We start from the raw sequence: 20,917 nt of genomic DNA on the forward strand, positions 1-20,917 counted from the left end.
TACGCATGGTTTCCCCCCCCCCCCTAATTGGCCTTTCAAAAGATTGTGTTTCTGAAGTGAGCCTTCTGGCTCATCTGTATCACATTTTCTCCTTAAAATCCTTTAGAAAATTCTTATGTGGTATTTTAGCTGTGTAGCCTATATCCCTCAATAGATTACATAAACTCCCTGAGGGCAAGGGTTGTACACCATATAACACAGCATGTGCTTAGTGCTCTGTAAATATTAGTTGTAGTTCTTCCACTAGAAATTCAAGATGCGTTTCCACAGATGGGTTTCATGAGGAGTGGGAGCAGAGTTCTTATCAAGACCTGAAGCCAATTAGGCATGGCCTTGGAGGATTTTGGAAAGGGAAAGTGGCAGTTTGCAGATGAGAAGTGGGGAGAAAAATCAATTATCACTGGATTCTGACTCATAGTGACCCCATGTGTGTCAGGGTGAAACTGTGATCTCTAAGGTTTTCCATGGCTGATTTTGGGGAAGTTGATCACCAGGCCTTTCTTCAGGGGCACCTACAGGTGGACTTGTACCTCCTACCTTTCAATTAGCAGCTGAGTGCATTAACCTTTGGCACCAGCCAGGGACTCAGTGAGGCATGGGAAGAGGCATACAGTAACAACGTTGCCCCTGTGAAGCCTGGTAAACACATACACATCCACTTTATATTACAAGTCAACACACCACACTATAGGGCAAATTAATGCTTCATTCAGTACTTCCCATGTGCTCATTAAGGTAGGATGCATGAATTACATAATTTGAAACAATCCAACTGTAATTATTTCACTTCCACCCACATTTTCTAGCTTCCGAATACTTTGTCAATTTCTGTAGTGGCTGCTACAGCAGCTCGTGGCTTCTAGCCAGCACCTCACAGGGAGGGGGAAATGATCCCTGTGTTTTAAGGATGCCCACCAGTTGAAGCTCTAAAGTACTTCCCTATTCTGGATTGTTTTCCAACACAATGAAAGGTAGGTGGCTCCAAAAAGCTCTTGGACGAAGGGAAAGAAAGCTCATGGGATTTTCCTGAAGAATTTTTTAGAGCCCCTAGTAGGAACCCTGGTGGCTCTGAGTATTACAGTTACACAGTCACGCAGCCACGGTAAAAGCAAAAACAAAAGTCCACTCACTAGTGAGTCAGTTCCAACTCATAGTGACCCTATACATCAGGAGAGAACTATCCCTGCAGGTTTCTGACACTGTCACTCTTTATGGGACTAGAAAGCCTCATCTTGCCCCCAAGGAGCAGCTGGGGGTTTTGAACTGATGATGTCGAGGTGAGCAGCCCAGGGAGTGACTAGCTCTGCCACCAGGGGTCTTTATTCATGCTCAGCAGGTATAGGCACAGGAAGTGTTCAGGCACAGGAAGTATCCCATATCTCAACTGTGGGAATCCACAGTAGTCAAAGAGCACTTGGGCTGAAGAGGAGCACTGTGTGACTGGGATGGGTACCCGCTTTCTAGGCCCGCTTTCTGTGCTCTGAGCATCTCTCCAGCCACAAGGATAGCTCTAGGCTGAGCTAGGATGTCAAGTTCTGAAAAGTGTGCCTGGGGATCTTGGTAGAGGAGCTGGTTTGCAGCTCTTCTTGATTTCTGTAGGGTAGGGAGTGCAAATGCTCCCACTGCCCCCACTGTGGCTGCTCCAGGCCACCAGTATGAAACCTCTGCATAATTAGGGAGGGAGGAAGTAACTGTTAGGTGCGGTCAAATCATTTTTGATTCACGAAGACTACAAAACAGGGCTTTCTTGGCTGAAATCTTTACGAAGCAGACTGCCAGGTCTTTCTTATGGGAAGCTGCAGGGCAGGTTTGGCCCACCGACCTTTTGCCAAACACTTAAGTGTTTGAGCTGCTAGGGCTCTTTACATCACATGGTATACTCTAGTAAGGATGCACGCTGCAGTAGCCTGGGTGGTGCAAACTGCATGCAATTGGCTGTTAACCTAAAGGTTGGAGGGTTGAACCCACCCAGTGTCTACCTGCTTCCTTAGAGTCCAGCCAAGAAAACCCTAGAGCAGCTCCATCCTCACATACACTGGGTTGTCATGAATCAGGGCAGCTCACAAGGCTATCACATGGTGGTCATCTGAGGATTTTAAACAGAGGCATGGGTGGCTCAGTGGTGGAATGCTCTCCCCCTCCATGGGGAGGTTCAATTCCTGGCCAAGTCATTTCCTGCAGCGCTACCACCTGTCTGTCACCAGCGACATACATATTGCTAGACAGGGAACGGACTTCAGAACAACGTCCAGACTAAGACAAACTAGGAAGACAGGCTTGACGATTCACCTCTGAAAATCAGGCAGTGAAAGCCTTGGGGATCACTATAGTCCCCCCCTCCACCAGTCGGGGGACGGCACAGAACCAGTGGTTTCCACCTGCTGTGCGTGTAGTTACGTGAGTGGAGGCTGACTGGACCGCAGCGAACAGACAGGTTTTCAGAAGCGTACGGGGGTGAGACGCGCAGTATTTGGCTCGAGAATGCCTCGCCCCTTCTCTGGCTTCCCCCTTCCACTCCCTGACTGTAGCGGCGGTCTCTGACAACACATCCAGGCCGCTGGCTTGACGCAGCCTCTTGAGGCTTTTCACTTCCAAACCGATCTCTGCCTCCATTTCCTACTGCACACCTGCACACAGATGATCATGACAGAAACATACTCATTCTTCCTCTTACACTCCTGTCTGGGTTGGGTCATCCCCCACCCCGGCTTGAAGTTGATTTTGATGATGATGATAGCAACAGAAAAGAAAGAAATCCACTGAGTTGATTCTTACTCATGGGGACTCCATGTGTTACACAACGGATTACCCCATGGGTGCCCTTGGCTAATCTTTAAAGATGGAGATTGCCTGGCCTTTCTTCCATGGTGCCATGAGAGGGTTCCAGCCTGTGAGTAGAGCGCAGGCTGCTGGTACCATCCAGGGTCCTAATGACAATCATCGTTTGAAGGAGTTCTTTCTTGCAGATTTGCTCAATGCCGGGAGTTGGAGTTCTTTGCTTCCACGGATGCTGACTGCGGATCCAAGCAGTGGCACCAGCCTTGCCTCTCTGAAACTTACTGAGCAGTACTCAGCACCACTGCCCCGTGTTGCCCTTTCTTTCGTCCCACCCCACCTCCAGGAGCCCAAGGCCCTGCAAGGTTAAGTAACTTATCTAGTCCACCCACTAGCAAATGGCAGTGTTGAGGCTGAACCTTAGGCATGATTCCTCCAGAGTCCAAGACCCAGCTGTACTGCCCTGCATCCCTACTGCCCTTCGAGTGGAAGGGCTGAAAGTGCTAATGGGTCATTGCTAAGCCCTGCCCTCCACACCTCCTCAGCATCTTATAAACTGCCCTTTCCCTACTCCAATGCACCGGTGCACCCTGACACTCATGAGCGCTCTTGAGGACGGCTGCAACCTCTTCTCCATCTCTGGCTTCCTGGGGGACACGGAGTGCCCCAGGGTTCCTGCAAAGGGAGCAAGGCTGCTCCCTGCCGTGCTCCCCATGCCCCAGTCAGGTGGGAGGAGTGCCTATTGCTGCGGTTTGTGGCCTCTGCCCAGATACTCTGCTCCAGTAAGTGCCCTTCAGAATTGGGTAATTTTTATCTTTACCAGACACCCGAAGGAATCCCTCCGCAAGTGGAATATAGACCACCTGTGAGAAGCACAGCTTGGCTGAATAAAGTGCCGGCTTCTGCCCTGACTACACTTCATGCTCCACGCTAATAGGATCGTTGGCAGGTTTGTGACCGACCCAGTTTCTCCCATGATGCCTTTGCACCTGCTTTCCTCCTTCCATCTGACAGGCTTTATCTCCTTCAAAGCCAGCTTAAGCTTAGCTGTCATCCCCGCTGGGGACTTCCCGGCTTCCCTCCATCTGGCAGCCTCCTCCCCCTCCCGCATCTATGTCCGGATTCTCAGTGAAGGTACTACCATCTGCTTGCTATCCAAATGTGACCTCCGGGAGGTCAGAATGGGAATCACACCCAAACCACTTCCCCACAGTGATGAAAGGAGCCTCAGGGCACAACGGGTTAACCCAAAGGCTGGTACTCGAACCGGCAGCACCAGGGCCTGGCCACTTGCTTCGGTAAAGATTACAGCCAAGAACACCCTGTGGGGCAGCTCTACTCTGTCACATGGGGTCACTCAGAGTCTAAGTCACTCAAGCTAAAAACAACAAGTACCATGACTGACAGATGAGGAACAAAGGCCTGGGTATCTCCTCGGAAAAGCTGCTAATGGTAAAAACCTCAGGGATCAAAGGGTCTAGCTCACACTGATCAAGGAGCCACAGAGGGCTCACCTGTGTTGCATTTCAGCGAGCCTGAGGTCGCCAGGAGTTGGGGCCCAACTGATGGCAGCTAACAACAAGCAAAGCGCCTGGTCCATAGTAAGTGCTCAAGAAAAGCCACACACACCTAACGAGGGGGCTGGATAACTGGTGAGGAAGGTAAAGATCTGGGTCAGAGTGAGCACCAGAGATCTTCTACAGCACCCTGAATATGTGCTGCACATATTTCAGGGCCACCTTAAAAGAGCACGCCTGCTGGACCCACCCTAATTCCTACACGCTGTATGGAAGCTAGTTCTCTTTAAGCGCAAAATCGGTACAGCATGTGATGTGCAGGAACGGAGATGGGGAGAGCTGTGTGAATGGAAGAGCCAGGTGTCCTCTCATGGGTGGAGCTGAGTTGGAAAGAATTCCACATCACATGCAGCAGGCTTCAACAGTGCACACAGGGACTGTTGAAATGCTGAATGCTCTCTTTTCCTGCACATAATTGCCTGATGATTCAAAGACGCTTAAAGTGCTCAAGGTGGAGGTAGAAAATTACCGTTGAATTCTACTATGTTTTAATATAAACTCTACCTATTTGTAGCCAACTTCACAGATGGAGAGAAGACAGTTCTTGGCAGGCCAGCGCTGCTTTTATCTGAGTTGTCCCTGACGCGTGTGAACACATGTCGTTACCCTTGCAGCTTAGCACATGCCTGGTCTGCATGGTCCTAGGCCTCAAAACTGAAGCCTGACAGCAGTGACAGGCACATTTAGTACTCTTCTGGGTCAGGATGGAAGCTCTATGTCATCATGACCCCAGTAATTTACAATCTTGTGGGGCAACAGGGCCACAACCAGCTCAGTCATGGCCAATGAAAGGAAACAGGCACCAACCAGATAAAACTCTGGGTGATCTGGAGTGCTCAGCAGATCAGGAAAAAATGTAGATCTTAAGCTCTGGAAGGAGAGCCTCGGATGTTCCAGTGAACACTCCAGGCATCTAATTCATGAAGTCGAATGATTGCCGGGACTAGAGGGCGACACGTATCCAAAGTAATGTGACTGGCTGCCATCTTCAAGCTGGCCACCTCTGATTTCAATGGACTCAAGATTTTGGTTGTTATACAATGGGCACACTACTCCTGTTGTCTAAAAGAGAAACTCAATTTTACTACCGTTCAGCCGGTCTGGTTAGCATTCTGGTTCACCCACATTTTAGGAATGTGGGTCCTTTCCGGTGTTGCTTCACTGGCCACATCAGAATCAGACTGAACCAATTTAAAGCCCTGAATAGGGCTCATGCACAAATAAAAATGATTGTAGTAGGTTCTTTGGGGATCCCAAAGAAAAAGAGGGTGCATGCTGTTAGGGAAGCATCAAAAAGAGTATGTGCCGATGATGCTAACTCGTGAGCTAGCCTTCTTGTACATAACTTGTAAACTTGAAGCCACTGTACTAACATTAAACATGCATTATCGAGGTTTTCAAATTGTATCTTAGAAAATCTTAGTATATAACAAGTAAATTCAGGAACACGTCCTGAATGAAGAAGCCCAGCTGTAGAGCACCAAGAGCTTCCATGGAGCAGAGGGGTCCAGCACTGGTTCATCGACCCAACCTTGGCCAGTGCATGCCTTAAGTTCTCATTCTTCTGCACCTCTGCTCACCTGGCACCTTCTCATAGATGTGGCCCCGCAATATCAACCACGTCCACCCCTCTTCATCGTTCCTCCCAGCAGTTCCTTGGCCTGAGATGCCAATTCCTCCTGCTAAACCCAACTCACTGTCCCAGTCCCATTTAAATTCTTTCTCATTTCTATCGCTTTCCATCACCCAACCCATGGCATTATGCTTAGCTGGCCATGAATCTGTCATCCTAACCCTTGGAAGCTCCTTCAGGGAGGCGACTGTGTCTCTTTCTCTTCACGCCATCCCTGGCACGTAGTGGGTGCTTGACCAACAGTGTTGAACTGTATCAATGAACAGGGAATAATGTCTTTTGGATGGGCTCTAGATGAAATTGTAAGGCTAGAGAAAAGGCCAGTGGGATTTGCCTTTCCTTCTGCCCTACACACCTGAGATATATAATATCTCAACTTCATTACTGAACATGTATGTAGTGCTCTTTGTTCTTTACAGATATTACATCATTTAACGGATGGGATGTCAATGTCAGTGGAGCCCTAAGATTGACGCCTCCAATGGCTAGGCAGGGAGAGGTGCACAGCTCCTTCCACCTGGTGTGGGAGTTGGGGACTTAAAGCAGGGGTAGGAAAGTCTGGCCCATGAGTCATATAAGGCCCTCAAAATTGCCAATACCAGCCAACATCACAGGCCTCACCAAGGAGAAGCGGCTCCAGCCAGCACATGAGGAGTAAGTTAATGAAACGTTTGGCTACAGATAATGTTACAAACATCCAAATAGTCTTTGGCAGAAAAATATTCCACAACTCTGATTTAAAGTCAATAAAATGGGGGTCTGGGGGTGAGGGAGGAACACACCCAAGAAGTATGCCTCATCCCTCTTGTTTAAAATACTGTTGGAGCTGATGATGAGGATGATTAAGAAGAATTAGGACTGGGGGGGGAGGGGCGAGGAGTGGATACCCAAAGCCCATCTGTAGACAATTGGACATCACTCACAGAAGGGTCACAAGAAAGAGATGAGCCAGTCAAGGTGCAGTATAGCACTGATGAAACACACAACTTTCCTCTACTTCTTTAATGCTTCCTCCCCCCACTGTCATGACCTCAATGCTACCTTACAAATTGGATTAGACCAGAACACATGCACACTGCTACAGAAACACAGGGAATCCCGGATAGATAACCACTCAGGACCAACAATGAGAATAGAGATACCAGGAGGATAGGGGAAGGTGGGGGATGGAAGGAGGAATTGATCCAAGGACTGACATATAACCCCCTGCCAGGGGGACAAACAACAGAAAACTGGGTAAATGGTGACAGAGGACAATGTAAAATATGAAAATAATAATCTATAACTTAATCAAGGGTTCATGAGGGAGGGAGGGTAGGGGGAAAATGAACTGATACCAAGGGCTCAAGTAGAAAGAAAATGTTTTGAAAATGAGGATGGCAACATATGTACAAATGTGCTTGACACAATGGATGAATTTATAGATTGTGATAAGAGATGTAAGAGCCCCAATAAAAGAATTTAATAGAAAAAAGAATTAGGACTAAGGTGCACATGACCCAAGCCATGGTTATTTTCAAAATAACATGAAAAAGGAAGACTCAAGAGGAATTGATACGTTTGAATTATGGTGTTGGAGAAGAATACTGAATCTACCATGGACTGCCCGAAAAATGAACAGATCTGCCTTAGAAGATGGGCAGCCAGCATGCTCCTTAGACGTGAGGATGGTGAGACTTCATCTCGTGTTCTTTGGACTCATTATCAGGAGAGACCTGTCCCTGGAACAGGACATCATTCTTGTCCAAGTAGCTCTCACTACATCAAGTCAAGGCCGACTCAAAGTCCCCCTTGGATTTCCAAGACTCTGTTTACAGCAGTAGAAAGCCATCTTTCTCCTGAGGAGCTGTTTGTGATTTTGAACGACCAACCATGTGGGTCAGGGTCCAGTGCTGACGAGTCTTGGTGGATGGGTTGACACAGTAGCTGTAAACAATGGGCTCAAACATAACAACAATGGTATGGATGGCGTAGGACTGTTTGCTGTGAGATGGAACCAACTCAATGGCATGTGCCACCAGCACCATCAACCCAGTCTTTACAACGCTGAGTGCCGGCACCATAAAAACCATTCTCTTCAATTTCTCTCCCATAGAAACTTGAAACGGCAGCTGCCAAATCGGTCCCGACCCATAGTGACCCAACCCACAACAGGACGAAAAGCTGTCTGGCCCTGCCCCACCCTCACAACTGCGATGTCTGGAGCCCATTGTTGCAGCCACTGTGTTGATCCATCTCTTGGAGGGTCGTCCTCGTTTTTTGTAGAAATCTGAAGAACTCGGTAACATTTTATTCCCTTCATTTTACGGACGAGGAAACCGGGCTCAGAAAGGGTTTCACTCTTTGCCTATCTGGAAGAAGTTGGACATAGACCCAGATCTCCCACTTGCTGAGCTGAGCCTTTCTTCCCTCTGCAGCCTGCCCATGGGCAGTGTGGGTTCAAATGAAAGACTGTGCCGGCGCTGTATGCAGACAACCAATGAGAGACAGGGGGGTCAAACAACATTAGTAACATGACAGTGAACAACAAACCTCATTCACTAGCTCCACCTACATGCCAGGCATTGAGCTTGGTATTTAAAATATTCTTCTGTTTTATGGGCCCTGAAACGAAAGTCCAGGGAGGCTAAGAAACCTGCCCAAGGCTCAAGTAAGTGGCAGAACCCTGATTCTGTGCTGGGCCCCAGTCCCTCCACGCTGCTTAAAGGGGGTTGGGAGTGAATCTGTCTCTCAGCACCCGCATCTGTGTGCATACGGCCAGTGGCGTATAGTGAGTGACCTCCATGCTCTGAGGGAACAAGGTAACAAGCTCCATAGAGGTTTCCCAAGAGGTTCCCTAGAAAAGGAATTCTGAGCCTGGAAAAGCCCGTGACCGCTGCCTTTTGCCTTGCACACTTACAGGCACTGCGGCAGATTCTCGGCTCGGAAAAGGTCTGCCAAGAGAGCCGTTTCTATCATCTCACCTGACCTCACTCAATCTATTTCAACCACAGAACTGGCCCACGCGTGCCAGTCGATGTTCTGCGCGTCGCCTTGAGGCGATTATCATAGTGTGAGGCGGGAGGAGGAGGAAAAACGGGGCTGCAAGATTTGGAAATGGTAATGGAAGCACAAATTCGACTTCTTTTTCATAAGAATTGTCCTCCTTGGCTACTTTCCTTAGTCTGAGAAAATAAAAGTTTTCCTTTTGAAACCAGTGGCGATACATCCGACATGGAGCTTCCCAAGCCCTCTTGGCACACCCTGTGCAATTCTGCTTCTGTCCCAACCACATTCCACTCTCCAAGTTATGACTGCCACCCAGGCTTCCCTCTTGGGGACTGCTCCACAGCTGGCGGGCTGGGGGAGCCCACCACTCGCAAAGCACCACTGCAGGAGCAGGCGCCATCAGGCAGCGCCTGGCACAGCAAGTTCTTGGATATAACAATCTTTCTTCTCTCTGCCTTACTCTGAAAACATCCCTGTGTATGTGTGGAGGAATTGTCAACAAGCCCCTTAGACGCTCCAGATTAACGGTGTTGTACTTTTCTGTTTTTAATTTCTATATGACATGTGTGTTTTTCGTAAAAAGGAACGTATCGCAAAATCTGTGGAGTGTTAAAAACAACAAACGACTCATTGCCCTTAAGTGGGCAGCGACCCTGGAGGGCAGGGTAGAACTGCCCCTGTGGGTTTCCAAAACTGTAAGTCTTTACAGGAGCAAAATCTCATCGAATACAGCTCCAAACACTTTGAAGGAGAAGTTCTGCGGTAAATGAAACCCCGTCTCCAGCCAAACCCACTTCCGTCCAGTGGTTCTGACTCACAGTGGCACTATAAGGCAGCATCGCAGAGGAAACGAAAAGTTCCTAAAAGCTGTGATCTTTTAAGGATGCTGGGGGGACGGACAACAGAAAAGTGGGTGAAGGAGGGCGACGTCGGACAGGGCAAGATATGACAAAATCATATTTTATAAATGATCAAGGGTTCATGAGGGCAGGGGGAGCGAGGGGGGGGAAATGAGCTGATGCCAGGGGCTTAGGTGGAGAGCACATGTTTTGCGAATGATGAGGGCAATGAATGTGCAGATGTGCTTTCCACATGGATGGATGTACGGATTGGGATAAGAGTTGGATGAGCCCTAATAACATGATGTTTAAAAAAAGGATGCTGGGCTCCAAGCCCTGGCCGCCAGTGGCGTTGGCCTCCAGGGGCTCCAAGCAGGACCCCTCCCACACCGCCCCTGCCCAAACCCACTTGCCGTCGAATGGATGGGGATTCCTAGCGACCCCACAAGACAGGGTCGAACTGGCCCGGGGGGTTCGGAGGCTGTAAACCAGGACGGGAGCAGGGTTCTGCCTCGTGCAGCGGCTGTGCGACCTCACAGAAGCTGACCTCACAGAAGCGCGTGACCCCGCCGCGGCGGGCGGCGACCTCTGCCCCCTGACCCCCAGCGGCGAGGCCCGCGCGTGCGCGGTGCGGCCGGCTCCTTACCCACTCGGAAGATGAGGTCGTCCTCGATGGGGTTCTCTTTTCGCTTGCCGGTGCTGTACATGCTGGCCGGCCTCTTCACCGCCTTCTGCTTGACGTGGCCGCTGCCCGGGGACTTGACGCGCCGCTTGACGCCCTCGGTGGTGGGGGACACGTCAGCCGAGCGGATCACCTTGAGCTTGAAGGGGCTGCCGCGGATGTGCTGGTCGTGCAGCCTCAGCGAGAGGGTGAAGTCCCCCTCCTTCTGCACCGTGTACAGGAACTCGTAGGTGCCGTTCTTGTTGTCCAGGATCTCGCCGTCCGCCACGCTGCCGTCGGGCGTGCTCAGCTCGGCCGTGAGGTACGCGTTCCCGGTCTTGCACAGCTCCCCGTCTTTGTCCTTGGTCGTGATGGTGACGGACATGGGCTGCCCGATGATGGTCTGCCGCAGCCCCTCGCCCGTGGCCACCGTCTCCGAGGCGACGGCGTTGGTGGTTAGGATGGTGCCGAGGTTGTGGATGGACTTCTTGAGCCCTTCCGTCTCCACGAGGAAGTCGAGCTGGTCGTTCTCGCGCGGCTGCAGCGGGAAGTCCTGCTCGGCCAGCTCGCTGAGCTTCTCGCTCATCTGCTTGCGCACCAGCAGCACCTCCGTCTCGGTGCCATGGTTGAGCGCCTGCGCGGTGAAGCTGCTGCAGCTCTTGATGCTCTCCTGGCCCTGGAGCAGGGTGTCCAGCTGCGACTGGAGGACCTGCCGGGAAAACCGGGTGGCGGGTGAGCGCGGCCGGGTGGGGTGGCCAGGCTGCTGGGGCGCGATCAGCCTCTTCGAACCTCAGCAGAGAAGGTTCTAGAACTGCCCTCTGGGGTGGGGCTGAGCCAGTGGCATTGCCTTTCACCCAGTGAACCCAGCTCTACTGCAAAAGCTTACAATGCCGCCCCGTGTTCTCGTTGTCCCGCCTACCGCACCCGGTCTCTCCTACTCACATACTTCTCGGGTCACGTGTCTTGGATAAGGGCAAGTAGAAACATCACGGCCGAGAACGTAGGAAACCCATGGATACGCTTGCCAACGAAAACAGTTGTTCACCAGGATCTTTCCGCGCAGACCTCCTCTAAAGCCTACCCGCTAAAGGAACAGAAACCCACCGATCCAAACGCCCCACACCAGAAACTTCCCGTGCCCCTGGTTTGGGGATTACATGGGCAGAGTTAAACAAAGGCTGCCCTTTGAAGCTGACTAACTGGTTGGTGTGGGTGTGAGAGAGCAATTAAGACGTGATTAGGCATTATAATTACGGGAGGAAAAACAACCCAGTTTAACCCTAAATCCCGAGAGCATTGCTCTATTCAACCTCATCGTTTATCAAAGCCCACAACCACTCTTTATACATTGGTTCTTAAGGTCACGGCACCACAAAGCTTGGCTGAGAGCAGGAGGGACCAGAAAAGGAAAAGAAAAAGGAAGGAACACCACAATTAGCCATACGACTCTGACACCTGAGAAACCATTTGAGTCCCCTTTTCTTAAAAACAAAAAAAAACACCGCAAGGGCAACTTGATGGCCGACACATAGCCATGTTATAAGACAGAGTAAAACTGCCCCTGTGGATTTCTAAATCTCAGTAAGAATAGGAACACTTCTCTCACCCACTGAGTAGATGGTGGTTTTGAACTACTGACTTTGTAGGTGGCAACCCAATATGCTATCACTATGGCACCAAGGCTCCTAGAACCCAGTAAACCAGACCCTTGAAGGACCATGGCTATCCCATATCTCTGACAGAAAACCTTGAAGAACGACCAGAGCCTTACTTTGTGTTTGAGGCCGTAGTTGACCTCCAGTTCCATCAGCAGCACACTCTTGCGCACGTTTAAGGTCTTCTGAAGCTCATCAAAAGTGGAATGAATGTCATCCACAATGCTGGCCTTTTGGTTGGTTAGCTGATGAATGATTTCCGAGATGAACTGAAGAGCTGAATCAATTTCTGGGAGTCTAGGGGACAGTGGCTAAAGGTCATTATTTGTTTATTTAAAGATCATTTTATCAGGGGCTCTTACAGCTCTTATAACAATCCATACATCAATTGGATTGAGCATATTTGTACATATGTTGCCATCATCATTTTCTAAACATTTACTTTCTAGTTGAGCCCTTGGTATCAGCTCCTCTTTTTTCCCTTCCTCCCGACCCCTTGATAAATTATAAATTATTATTCCACATCTTCCACCAGCTGCTGTCTCCCTTCACCCATGTTTCTGTTGTTCGCCCTGGTAGAGGGATGTGGGGGCAGGGCAGTGTTATGCATTGATGACTGCAATAGGTTCCCCCTTCTTTTCCTCCGCCCTTCACCTTCCCCCCCTTCTCCTGGTATCACTGGTATCGCAACTACCATTTCTGTTCCTGAGGGGTTTCTCTGACCTGGATTCCGTGTGTCCTGAGCTCTTATCTGTACCAGTGTACATGCTCCAGTCTAGCCAGAACTGAAAGGCAGGGCTGGGGTCATGATCGTGGGGGATGGGGAAGCCTCAAAGAACCAGACGAATATTGTGTGTTTATTGATGCTATACTGTGCCCGGATTGACTCATCCCTTCCTTGTGACCCTTCTGTGAGGGGATGTTCTGTTGTCTACAGATGGGTTTTGGGTCTCTGTTCTGACCCCCCTCGTTCTCAATGATATGTTATTTTTTGTTTTTGGTTTGGCATCTTCTGATGCCTGATACCTGATCCCATTGACATCTCATGATCGCACAGGCTGGTATGCTTCTTCCATGTAGGCTTGTTGCTTCTCTGCTAGATTGCCACTTATTTAACTTTAAGCCTTTGAGACCCCAGATGCTATATCTTTTGATAGCTGGACCCCATCAGCTTTCTTCACTACATTTGCTTATGTACCCATTTTGTCTTTAGTGATCGTGTTGGGAGGGTAAGCATCACAGAATACCAGGTTGTTAGAACAAAGCATTCTTGCATTTAGGGATGGCTTGAGCAGAAGCCCCAGATTCATCCACTTCCTCAATGTCATGCCATATAAATATATGGACATAGGCTAATACCTCTATTTTTTATGAATTAATATATTTATATAAATACACACCTATGTCTGTATCTCTATCCATACCTTTGCTTTCTAGATTGCTCCTGTTTTCCTTTTACCTTCCTCCTGCCCCACCATCACACTCGCCCTTCTTCTGCCTCTTAGTACTTCTCTCAGCTAGATTGCTGTTGCTCCAGCACCCCCAGGATTCCTACTTGCTCCTCGCTGATTTTAATTCCCTAGTTGTTCCCCTGTCTATGGCATTGTTTGCTCACCACTTTAAAGGTCATTACTTAACATCCTGATATACTCAAAGATCTGTCTAAACACCAAGCTTTGTTTAACATATATATACATCTTTGTTATTTCATCATCAAAAATTCCTTAAGAACAGAATGAATGAGACATAATGATTGCCTATGAAAGAAGAAACTGAGGGCCCACATCTATTTCTGTCAACCTTACATTTATTTTTAAAAAGTTGGTACAAAGCCATGGCTTTTCATCAGCTTCCTCAAAGTTGACACAACTGCTGTTTTGGCTCATCAGCTGAGGGGGCTTCCTGTGTTCTGTAGGATGTGTAACCACATCCTGGTCTCGACCACATATCAGTGGCATGAGTGCTCACGAGTTTGAGCACACACCCTACAGAGGTGACAAACAAAACTGTCTCCAGACATGGCCAAATCTCCCATGTTTGAAAGCAATTGTTCTAAATATATACCTGAAAGTTTTCCCCCAGCCACATAAAAAAACAACAACAAAAAATACTATTTCCAAATGGAGAGCCTCCTGGGAACCTCTTTCAAGTTCCAAAGGTTTTGACAACCCTTCTCTCACCAGGACTACCAGTGACAAGATTTATTAGTTCCGCTTTTCAGTACCCTATTTCCTCTTTGATCTTTCTCAAGCACACCACAGTGAAGCTGTTCCCTTATTTCCATGTTAAAGAAAGAGCTTGGTGGGGGGTGGTGTGTGCGCGTGTGAATGGAGCACTCATTGGCTCACGGGGAACCAGTTACAGCCCAACCAGTGTGCCTGTCGGTGTATCAGAATAGCAGCTAAGGGAGGCTCCGCAGAGATCCTGGTTTGGGTAGGAATTTCAGTGAGTTCTTGAAGTATTTTCCTCACGTGATGTATAACATGTATTACATGAGGTGGGGCACCCTCCATCACTCACTAGTTGATGATTACCCATGACCAAAGCAGAACGGGGTGAATGGCATAGAGACGGGTTCCTTGAATGGTAACGGGAACCTACTAACCCACTGGGGCAAGAGAACAGGTGGCTAAGCCCACCTTTTGTTGACGGCGTCCAGCTGGACCTGCAGCGAGGCTTTGTGCTGCTCCACCACATCCTTGAGCGGGACCGTGGGGTGTTCGGCGTGCTCCCCCACGGTGCACTCACGACACATTGCGGTCTCGCAAGACTGGCAGTAAAATTCCATCACCTGCGAGAAACGAGAAAGCACACAGGTTCGGGGCCGCTGAATGAGAGCTTGCTATGACCTAGGCGCTTTACTTGCAGCACCTCATTAATGCTGTTGGCTTTCCCATATCCGGCTCCACAGGGGTGAATGACGCATCTATTGTGAGGGGAAAACAAAAGCAAAACAAACTCACTACCATCGAATCCATTCTGCCTCACGGCGACCCCGTAGGACAGGGTAGAACTGTCCCTTTGATTTACACACCACAACAACCACAGTTTGGGTATCCAGGGACTTAAATTATGTTCCTTTTCCATGTGCTTTGAGGTTTGGGAACCAAAAGATGCCCAAAGGGGCAAGATCGGGGCTGTAAGCTAGATGGGGTAAGGTTTCCCAATGACATTCTCATAGGACAGCCTTTGCCTCGCTGGAAGAATGAGCAGGTTCAGCATTGTGATGGGAAAAAATTCCGCAGCGCAACTCTCGTGTCCTTTTCCCTCGCCAGCGCAACTCTCTATTTTCTGACCACTCCACGGCACACCCGTGACTGCCCGAGCACGTCCAAAAGTCTGCCAAGAGGACGCTCTTGGGGTCCCTTAACACAGTTACCACCTTCGGAGCTGACCCCCTGCCTTGAATTGAACTGGCCCCGCAGATCCCTTCAGAAGCCACTGTTTTCTTTGGGCTTAAGACAAGTGTATTTCTGAGAGAACTTGAACGCAGCCACCCATTGATCACAGAGATGCATTTAAAAATGTTTTATTTGGAATCAGCTCGTATATGTATATGAAATGGACTCCTAGTGGCAATACTTTTTGACTCTTCCTCATCTATCTGATAATGGTTTTATATCCTATAATCCAACAATAGCAAAATGTCCAACAACCCTATTTTAAATAGGCAAAGAACTTGGAGCCAGTTCTCCAAAGAAGATATGCAAATGACCAGTAATCACATGAAATAAAGCATGGATTAGCAATGCATGAGTTTCCCCTCAAAGTCCTACCACTGAGTCGATTCCAACTCATAACAACCCTATAAGACGGGGTACAACTGCATCTTTGGGTGTCCGAGAATTAACATCTTTATGGCAATGTACAGCCTCATCTCTCACTCTGGGAGCAGCTTCTGAGTTCAAACCAATGTGAAACCACAACAAGATCCCACTTCACACTCACTACCCAACAAACCCCCGGCCATCCAGTGAATGCTGACTCATGGTGGTCGGATGCAGGGTTTCTCTGCGGCTTACAGTTTTACAGCAACAGACAGCAGTATCCTTCCCTTTCCAAAAGGCCAGTGGCTTTGAATCTCCAACCTTGGAGTTAGCAGCCAGCCCAACCAGTGCTCAGGTGGCTATAATTAAAAATAAAAGATTAAAAGAACATCTACGACCACATCACAAACAGACCAGAAGTTGGTGAAGGCTAGTGAGGAAGGTGAAATATGTCTAGGGGAAGATGTGGACGCACTGGAGCCTCCCTTCGTTGTGGAGGAGCTACAGATGGTAGGGGCTCTGTGGAACACGGGTGGTCCCTCAAAGAGTTAAACAGAATCATCATGTTGGTAGGTGCCATTGCTTCTGCTCCTAGAGGCGCTGTGACAACACCAAACCACCACCATCCACTTTACCACGGGTGATGTCCCCCTCTAGTGGCTGGACCCTCCTGTCACATGTCCAAAGTCTGTGAGATGAAGTCTCACCACCCCTGCTTCTAAGGAGCCATGTTTGTTCTTCCGGAAGTCGGTATAGCTATGACTCTTCGCCAAGACCAGAGCTCAAAAGCATCAGTTTCCCCCGGCCTTCCTCATCCACTGGCCGGCTTGTGCATGCATTTGCGGCAACTGAAGATCTCATGACTGATATCTTTGTTCGTTGGCGCTTCAAAGATCCAGCTTTCCACTTCTAGGAATATCCTCGGGACAGCAGAAAGCACGTCCACACAAATGTGCACATGAGGCCTCACTGCAGTCTGATTTGCATTAGCCCCAAAGTGGAAATATCCCAAATGCCTGCCAACAAGTGAACAGATCCACAGACCGGGCTTGTCCACACACCAAAATGTGAGTCAACGGCAAAAAGGAATGCCATGCCAATCCTTGGATGAACTTTGAAAACATTACACTGATTGAAAGAAGCCAGAGCCACAAGACCCAGATCGTATGGTCCCAATTAGAGTCAATGTCCAGAACAGGTCAATCCAGAGAGAGGGAAAGCAGATTAGTGGGTGTCAGATGCTGGAGTGGTTGGAATGAGTGAATTTGGGGCAGGGGGTGGAGGTGTGATAAAAACCTTCTGGAAGTAGGTCGTGGGGAGGGTGGCACACCGTCGTGGCAGTGCTGCAGCAGTGCACCTGGGTCACTGTCCATGGGTCAATGATCCCAAGTGTGTCTTGGGAAGCAGAGGCCTTGCAGTCATTAAAAAGTGTCACAAAATATGAGTCACCCTCAAATGCTTGTTCTTGGGAGCTGACAGCCTGGGCTCCAGGGAGAGCTAATTGTGTGAGATGTAGGGCTCAGCTGACTCATCTGTCTTGAGTCAAATGATGGTGGGCCAGAGGCCAAGAGATGCTGACTGGTGTTGACAGGTAGGTACCATTTGTGTTCGTCAGAAGAGGCAAGGCCTTATGCGTCACTACGGGCTGAGGATGGTCAGTCCACCCTGAGGCTTTTGCAAAGGCACTGACAATCATCATGGCAGGGAAGGTGGCACCTCTCTGGGAGAGCACATGCTTCACGGGAGCCTTTCCTTTGTCCCAGGCGCCTAAGCAAACACGGACAGGGCGGGAGGCCATTTGGGTTCCCCGGACTACGGAGCTCATGCGCTGATATCTGCTTTCAGTGCAACGAACCTCTCACGAGTCCCATTTCTCTTGGGTTTTCAGACAATGCAGCCCCGGCAGTTTAATTACAAGACAGACAATGTCACAGCCGTTTAAAGCAGATGACAGGGTTTCATCCACATGTGCTACTCAGCACCAGGCAGTCAGGAACACAGCCCCCTGTTTTATGGCTAATTAGCTGGTTTTATTAACCTTCAGACGCTTCGATTGTTTTTAAAGATGTACCCGTAGCAATTAACTGCAGCAATTTATCTCTAGTACTGCATGCATTTGGCTTGAATATGCAATGAGAATTTGTTTCAAAGCCTTAGCAGCTAACTCTTATAATCTATGAGGAAACAATAGAATAATGTAAGTCCCACACTGCTAATTTTCCTCAGCTTCTCACTGGCTTATAAACTTTATGATTCCAACAGCTCATGCTGATCTAACATAGAGAAGGAAAGTGCTGAAAACACACTCCGAAATGTCCCATCTCCCTCAAACCGGTCCAAACTGTAGATAGATTTAAAATTGTACTGTGATTTGATGAGATGTGTTTGGTAGGATTGGGCGGGGGAGTAATTTTTGTCTTTTAACTGAGGGATCCTTTGGCTTTACTGGAACAGTGTGTGGTTTAAAATCAAGAAGAGTGTGTTAGGATTATATCCTCTCACCACATTTATTCACTCTGTATGCTGAAGAAATAACCAAGAGAAGCTGTATTATGTGAAAAAGAGTCATCAAGTTTAGAAGACTTATTAAATACATCCATAATATGAAGGTGATACAACTGCAAGCTGAGAGTGAGGAGGACGTGAAGCACTTGCTGATGAAGGTCAAGGATTGCAGCCGCCAGGATGTGTTACAACTCAATGTAACAGAAACCCCAAGGTGGAATGGGGGAACGGATGACAAGGATCTACATATCATCTCCTCCCTGGGGCTGGACAACAGAAAAGTGGGTGAAGGGAGACGTCAGACAGTGTAAGATATGACAAAATAATAATGTATAAATTATCAAGGGTTCATGAGGGAGGGGGGAACAGGGAGAGAGGAGTAAAAATGAGGAGATAATGCCAGAGACTTAGGAAGAGAGCAAGTGTTTGGAGAATGATGGGGGCAACAAATGTACAAACGTGCTTTACACAATTGATGTATGTATGGATTGTGGTAAGAGTTGTACAAGCCCCCAATAAAATGATTTTAAAAAGAACCCCCAAAGCTGACAATTGGACCAATAAGTAAAGTCAAGATAAATGGAGAAAAGATTGGAGTTGTCAAAGATTTTGTCTTCCTTGGATCCACAATCACTGCGCACGGAAGTCAAGAGGTCAGACTACACTTTGCATTGGGTAAATCAGCTGCACAAGACCGCTTCACAATATTGAGAAGATGCCACCAGGCCATTCCCAACTCAGCGATCCTGTATGCAACAGAACAAGGCCCGGCCCAGTCCAACAGCCGCCTCACGGTTGTTTGTATGCCAATTGCTGCAACCACTGTGTCAGGTCGCCTCATTGAGAATCTCCCTTTCCTTGCTGGCCCTCTGTTTTAGGATGTATGAAGACCTTTCCAAGGGACTGGACTCTCCTGATAATATGCTCACATTCTCAGCAACACGCCTTCTCACTTAGCCACGCTTTCATTGTCGGACAGTTCACATTTATCACAATCGTCAAAAATCGGCCATCTGACTAGTTTGCTCATGAACGCAACATACATCTGGCAGTAACACACACCAAGGTGCCAGATGAGGGTAACAGTAACACAGAAGAACAATTTCTGAACACACAACAACCAAAGATTAATTTAAAATCAAACACATAATGAATGTTCTGGCAGAACTTGCCCGGGTTGCAAATTTCTCGGGTGAAAGGGGTCTAGAATAGAAACAGTATAAACAGCCCTGCTCAGGACATTGTTCTCCGCCATGTGAGTTGCCTTCGGTTAGCATCAACTCAAGGCAACTAGTAACATGTATCGAGGACTTTCTTAAAAACCACATTCCACCGCCATCGTCAATTCTGACACACAGGAGCTGTCTGCCCTTCGGTTTCCCCTGTGGAGGAGCTGGTGGGCCTGAGCAGCAGCTTCGCCTCCGTAAGGCCAGGGCTCCCTCCGGCTGGGCACTCGCTGTGTGCCTTCTGGGGATCATGCATTCTAGTCTCCTTTTGTTACTTTATTCTTACAGGTGAAGGAATGAGCGTTTGCGTGAACCCTGTCACAGCTAACACTGGGCTGGGGAGCAGGACTCTGACCCAGGAGGTCTGACTCGGGCTAGCTCCCTCAGTCACTTCGCTTGGCTACCTCTTCAGGATGCACTGAGGTAGGGCTTGCTCCCCAGAAGAGCCAGGCTACGGTCCTAAACCCTGACAGCTGGGAATGTGACCTGTTTGGAAATAGGGGCCTGAAATTACCATGCAGTCCTACTGGAGTAAGAGGTTTATAACCAAATCTGAGTGGAGTTATATAAAAGGAGACGGACAGAGAGGAAAGACAGGCATGGCTGAGCGAATTCTACTGCAAATTGAGGAACATCCGGGTTAGCAGAGGCTGAGATAGATGGGGCGGCGGGGTGGAGGAGGAGGAGGTGGCGGGGTGGTGGCGGTGGCGGTGGTGTGTGAGAGAGAGAGCCCGTGAGTAGGGGTGGGGAACCTTTTGTGTCTGCCGAGGGCAATTTGGATTTAACACCATTCACAGCCTTCTAAGTTTGGTCAAACATTCCATTAAGTTGCCCTAATGTGATGGCTAGAACTGCTTCTCTGTGGCGAGGCCGGTGATGTTAGCCGGGGTTAGTGAGTCTGTGGTCCTTACATAGCCTGAGGGCTGGATGGTTCCCATCCCTGCCCTAGAGTCTTTGGAGAGAGCCTGGCCCCGCTGTAGACGGCTCGCCTCTAGAACTCCGAGACAATACATCTCTGGGGCTAAAAGCCATCCATTCGGAGTACTTGCTAAGGCAGCCCTAGGAAAGTAGCAAAAGCGAAGTCCTCAAATTAGAATTCTAACTCCTAGCAACCCTAGAGGACGGGGGTGGAATTGCCCCATAGGGTTTCTAAGACTGTCATATGGAAGCCGACTGGGCAATGAATGTACAAATATGCTTTACACAACTGACGTATGTATGGATTGTGATAAGAGTTGTATGAGCCCCTAATAAAACGATTAAAAAAAAAAGGAAGCAGACTGCTACATCT

At 48.7% G+C, this 20,917-nt stretch overlaps 1 protein-coding gene across 7 annotated transcripts in view; it reads right to left on the bottom strand.

The window, feature by feature from the left end:
• The window catches only part of TRIM2 (tripartite motif containing 2), a 131,586-nt gene that overhangs the window by 31,882 nt on the left and 78,787 nt on the right, over nt 1–20,917 (bottom strand). For all 7 annotated transcript variants that reach the window (XM_075543682.1, XM_075543684.1, XM_075543681.1 and 4 more), the window contains 3 exons: nt 14,768–14,919; nt 12,245–12,425; nt 10,459–11,182 (listed from right to left, as the gene is read on the bottom strand). In XM_075543682.1, coding sequence (XP_075399797.1) covers nt 10,459–11,182; nt 12,245–12,425; nt 14,768–14,919 — 1,057 coding nt within the window. The remainder of the gene's footprint in view (nt 1–10,458; nt 11,183–12,244; nt 12,426–14,767; nt 14,920–20,917) is intronic.

This window comes from Tenrec ecaudatus, chromosome 3 (assembly GCF_050624435.1).
Source record: "Tenrec ecaudatus isolate mTenEca1 chromosome 3, mTenEca1.hap1, whole genome shotgun sequence".
NCBI classification, from domain to species: domain Eukaryota; kingdom Metazoa; phylum Chordata; class Mammalia; order Afrosoricida; family Tenrecidae; genus Tenrec; species Tenrec ecaudatus.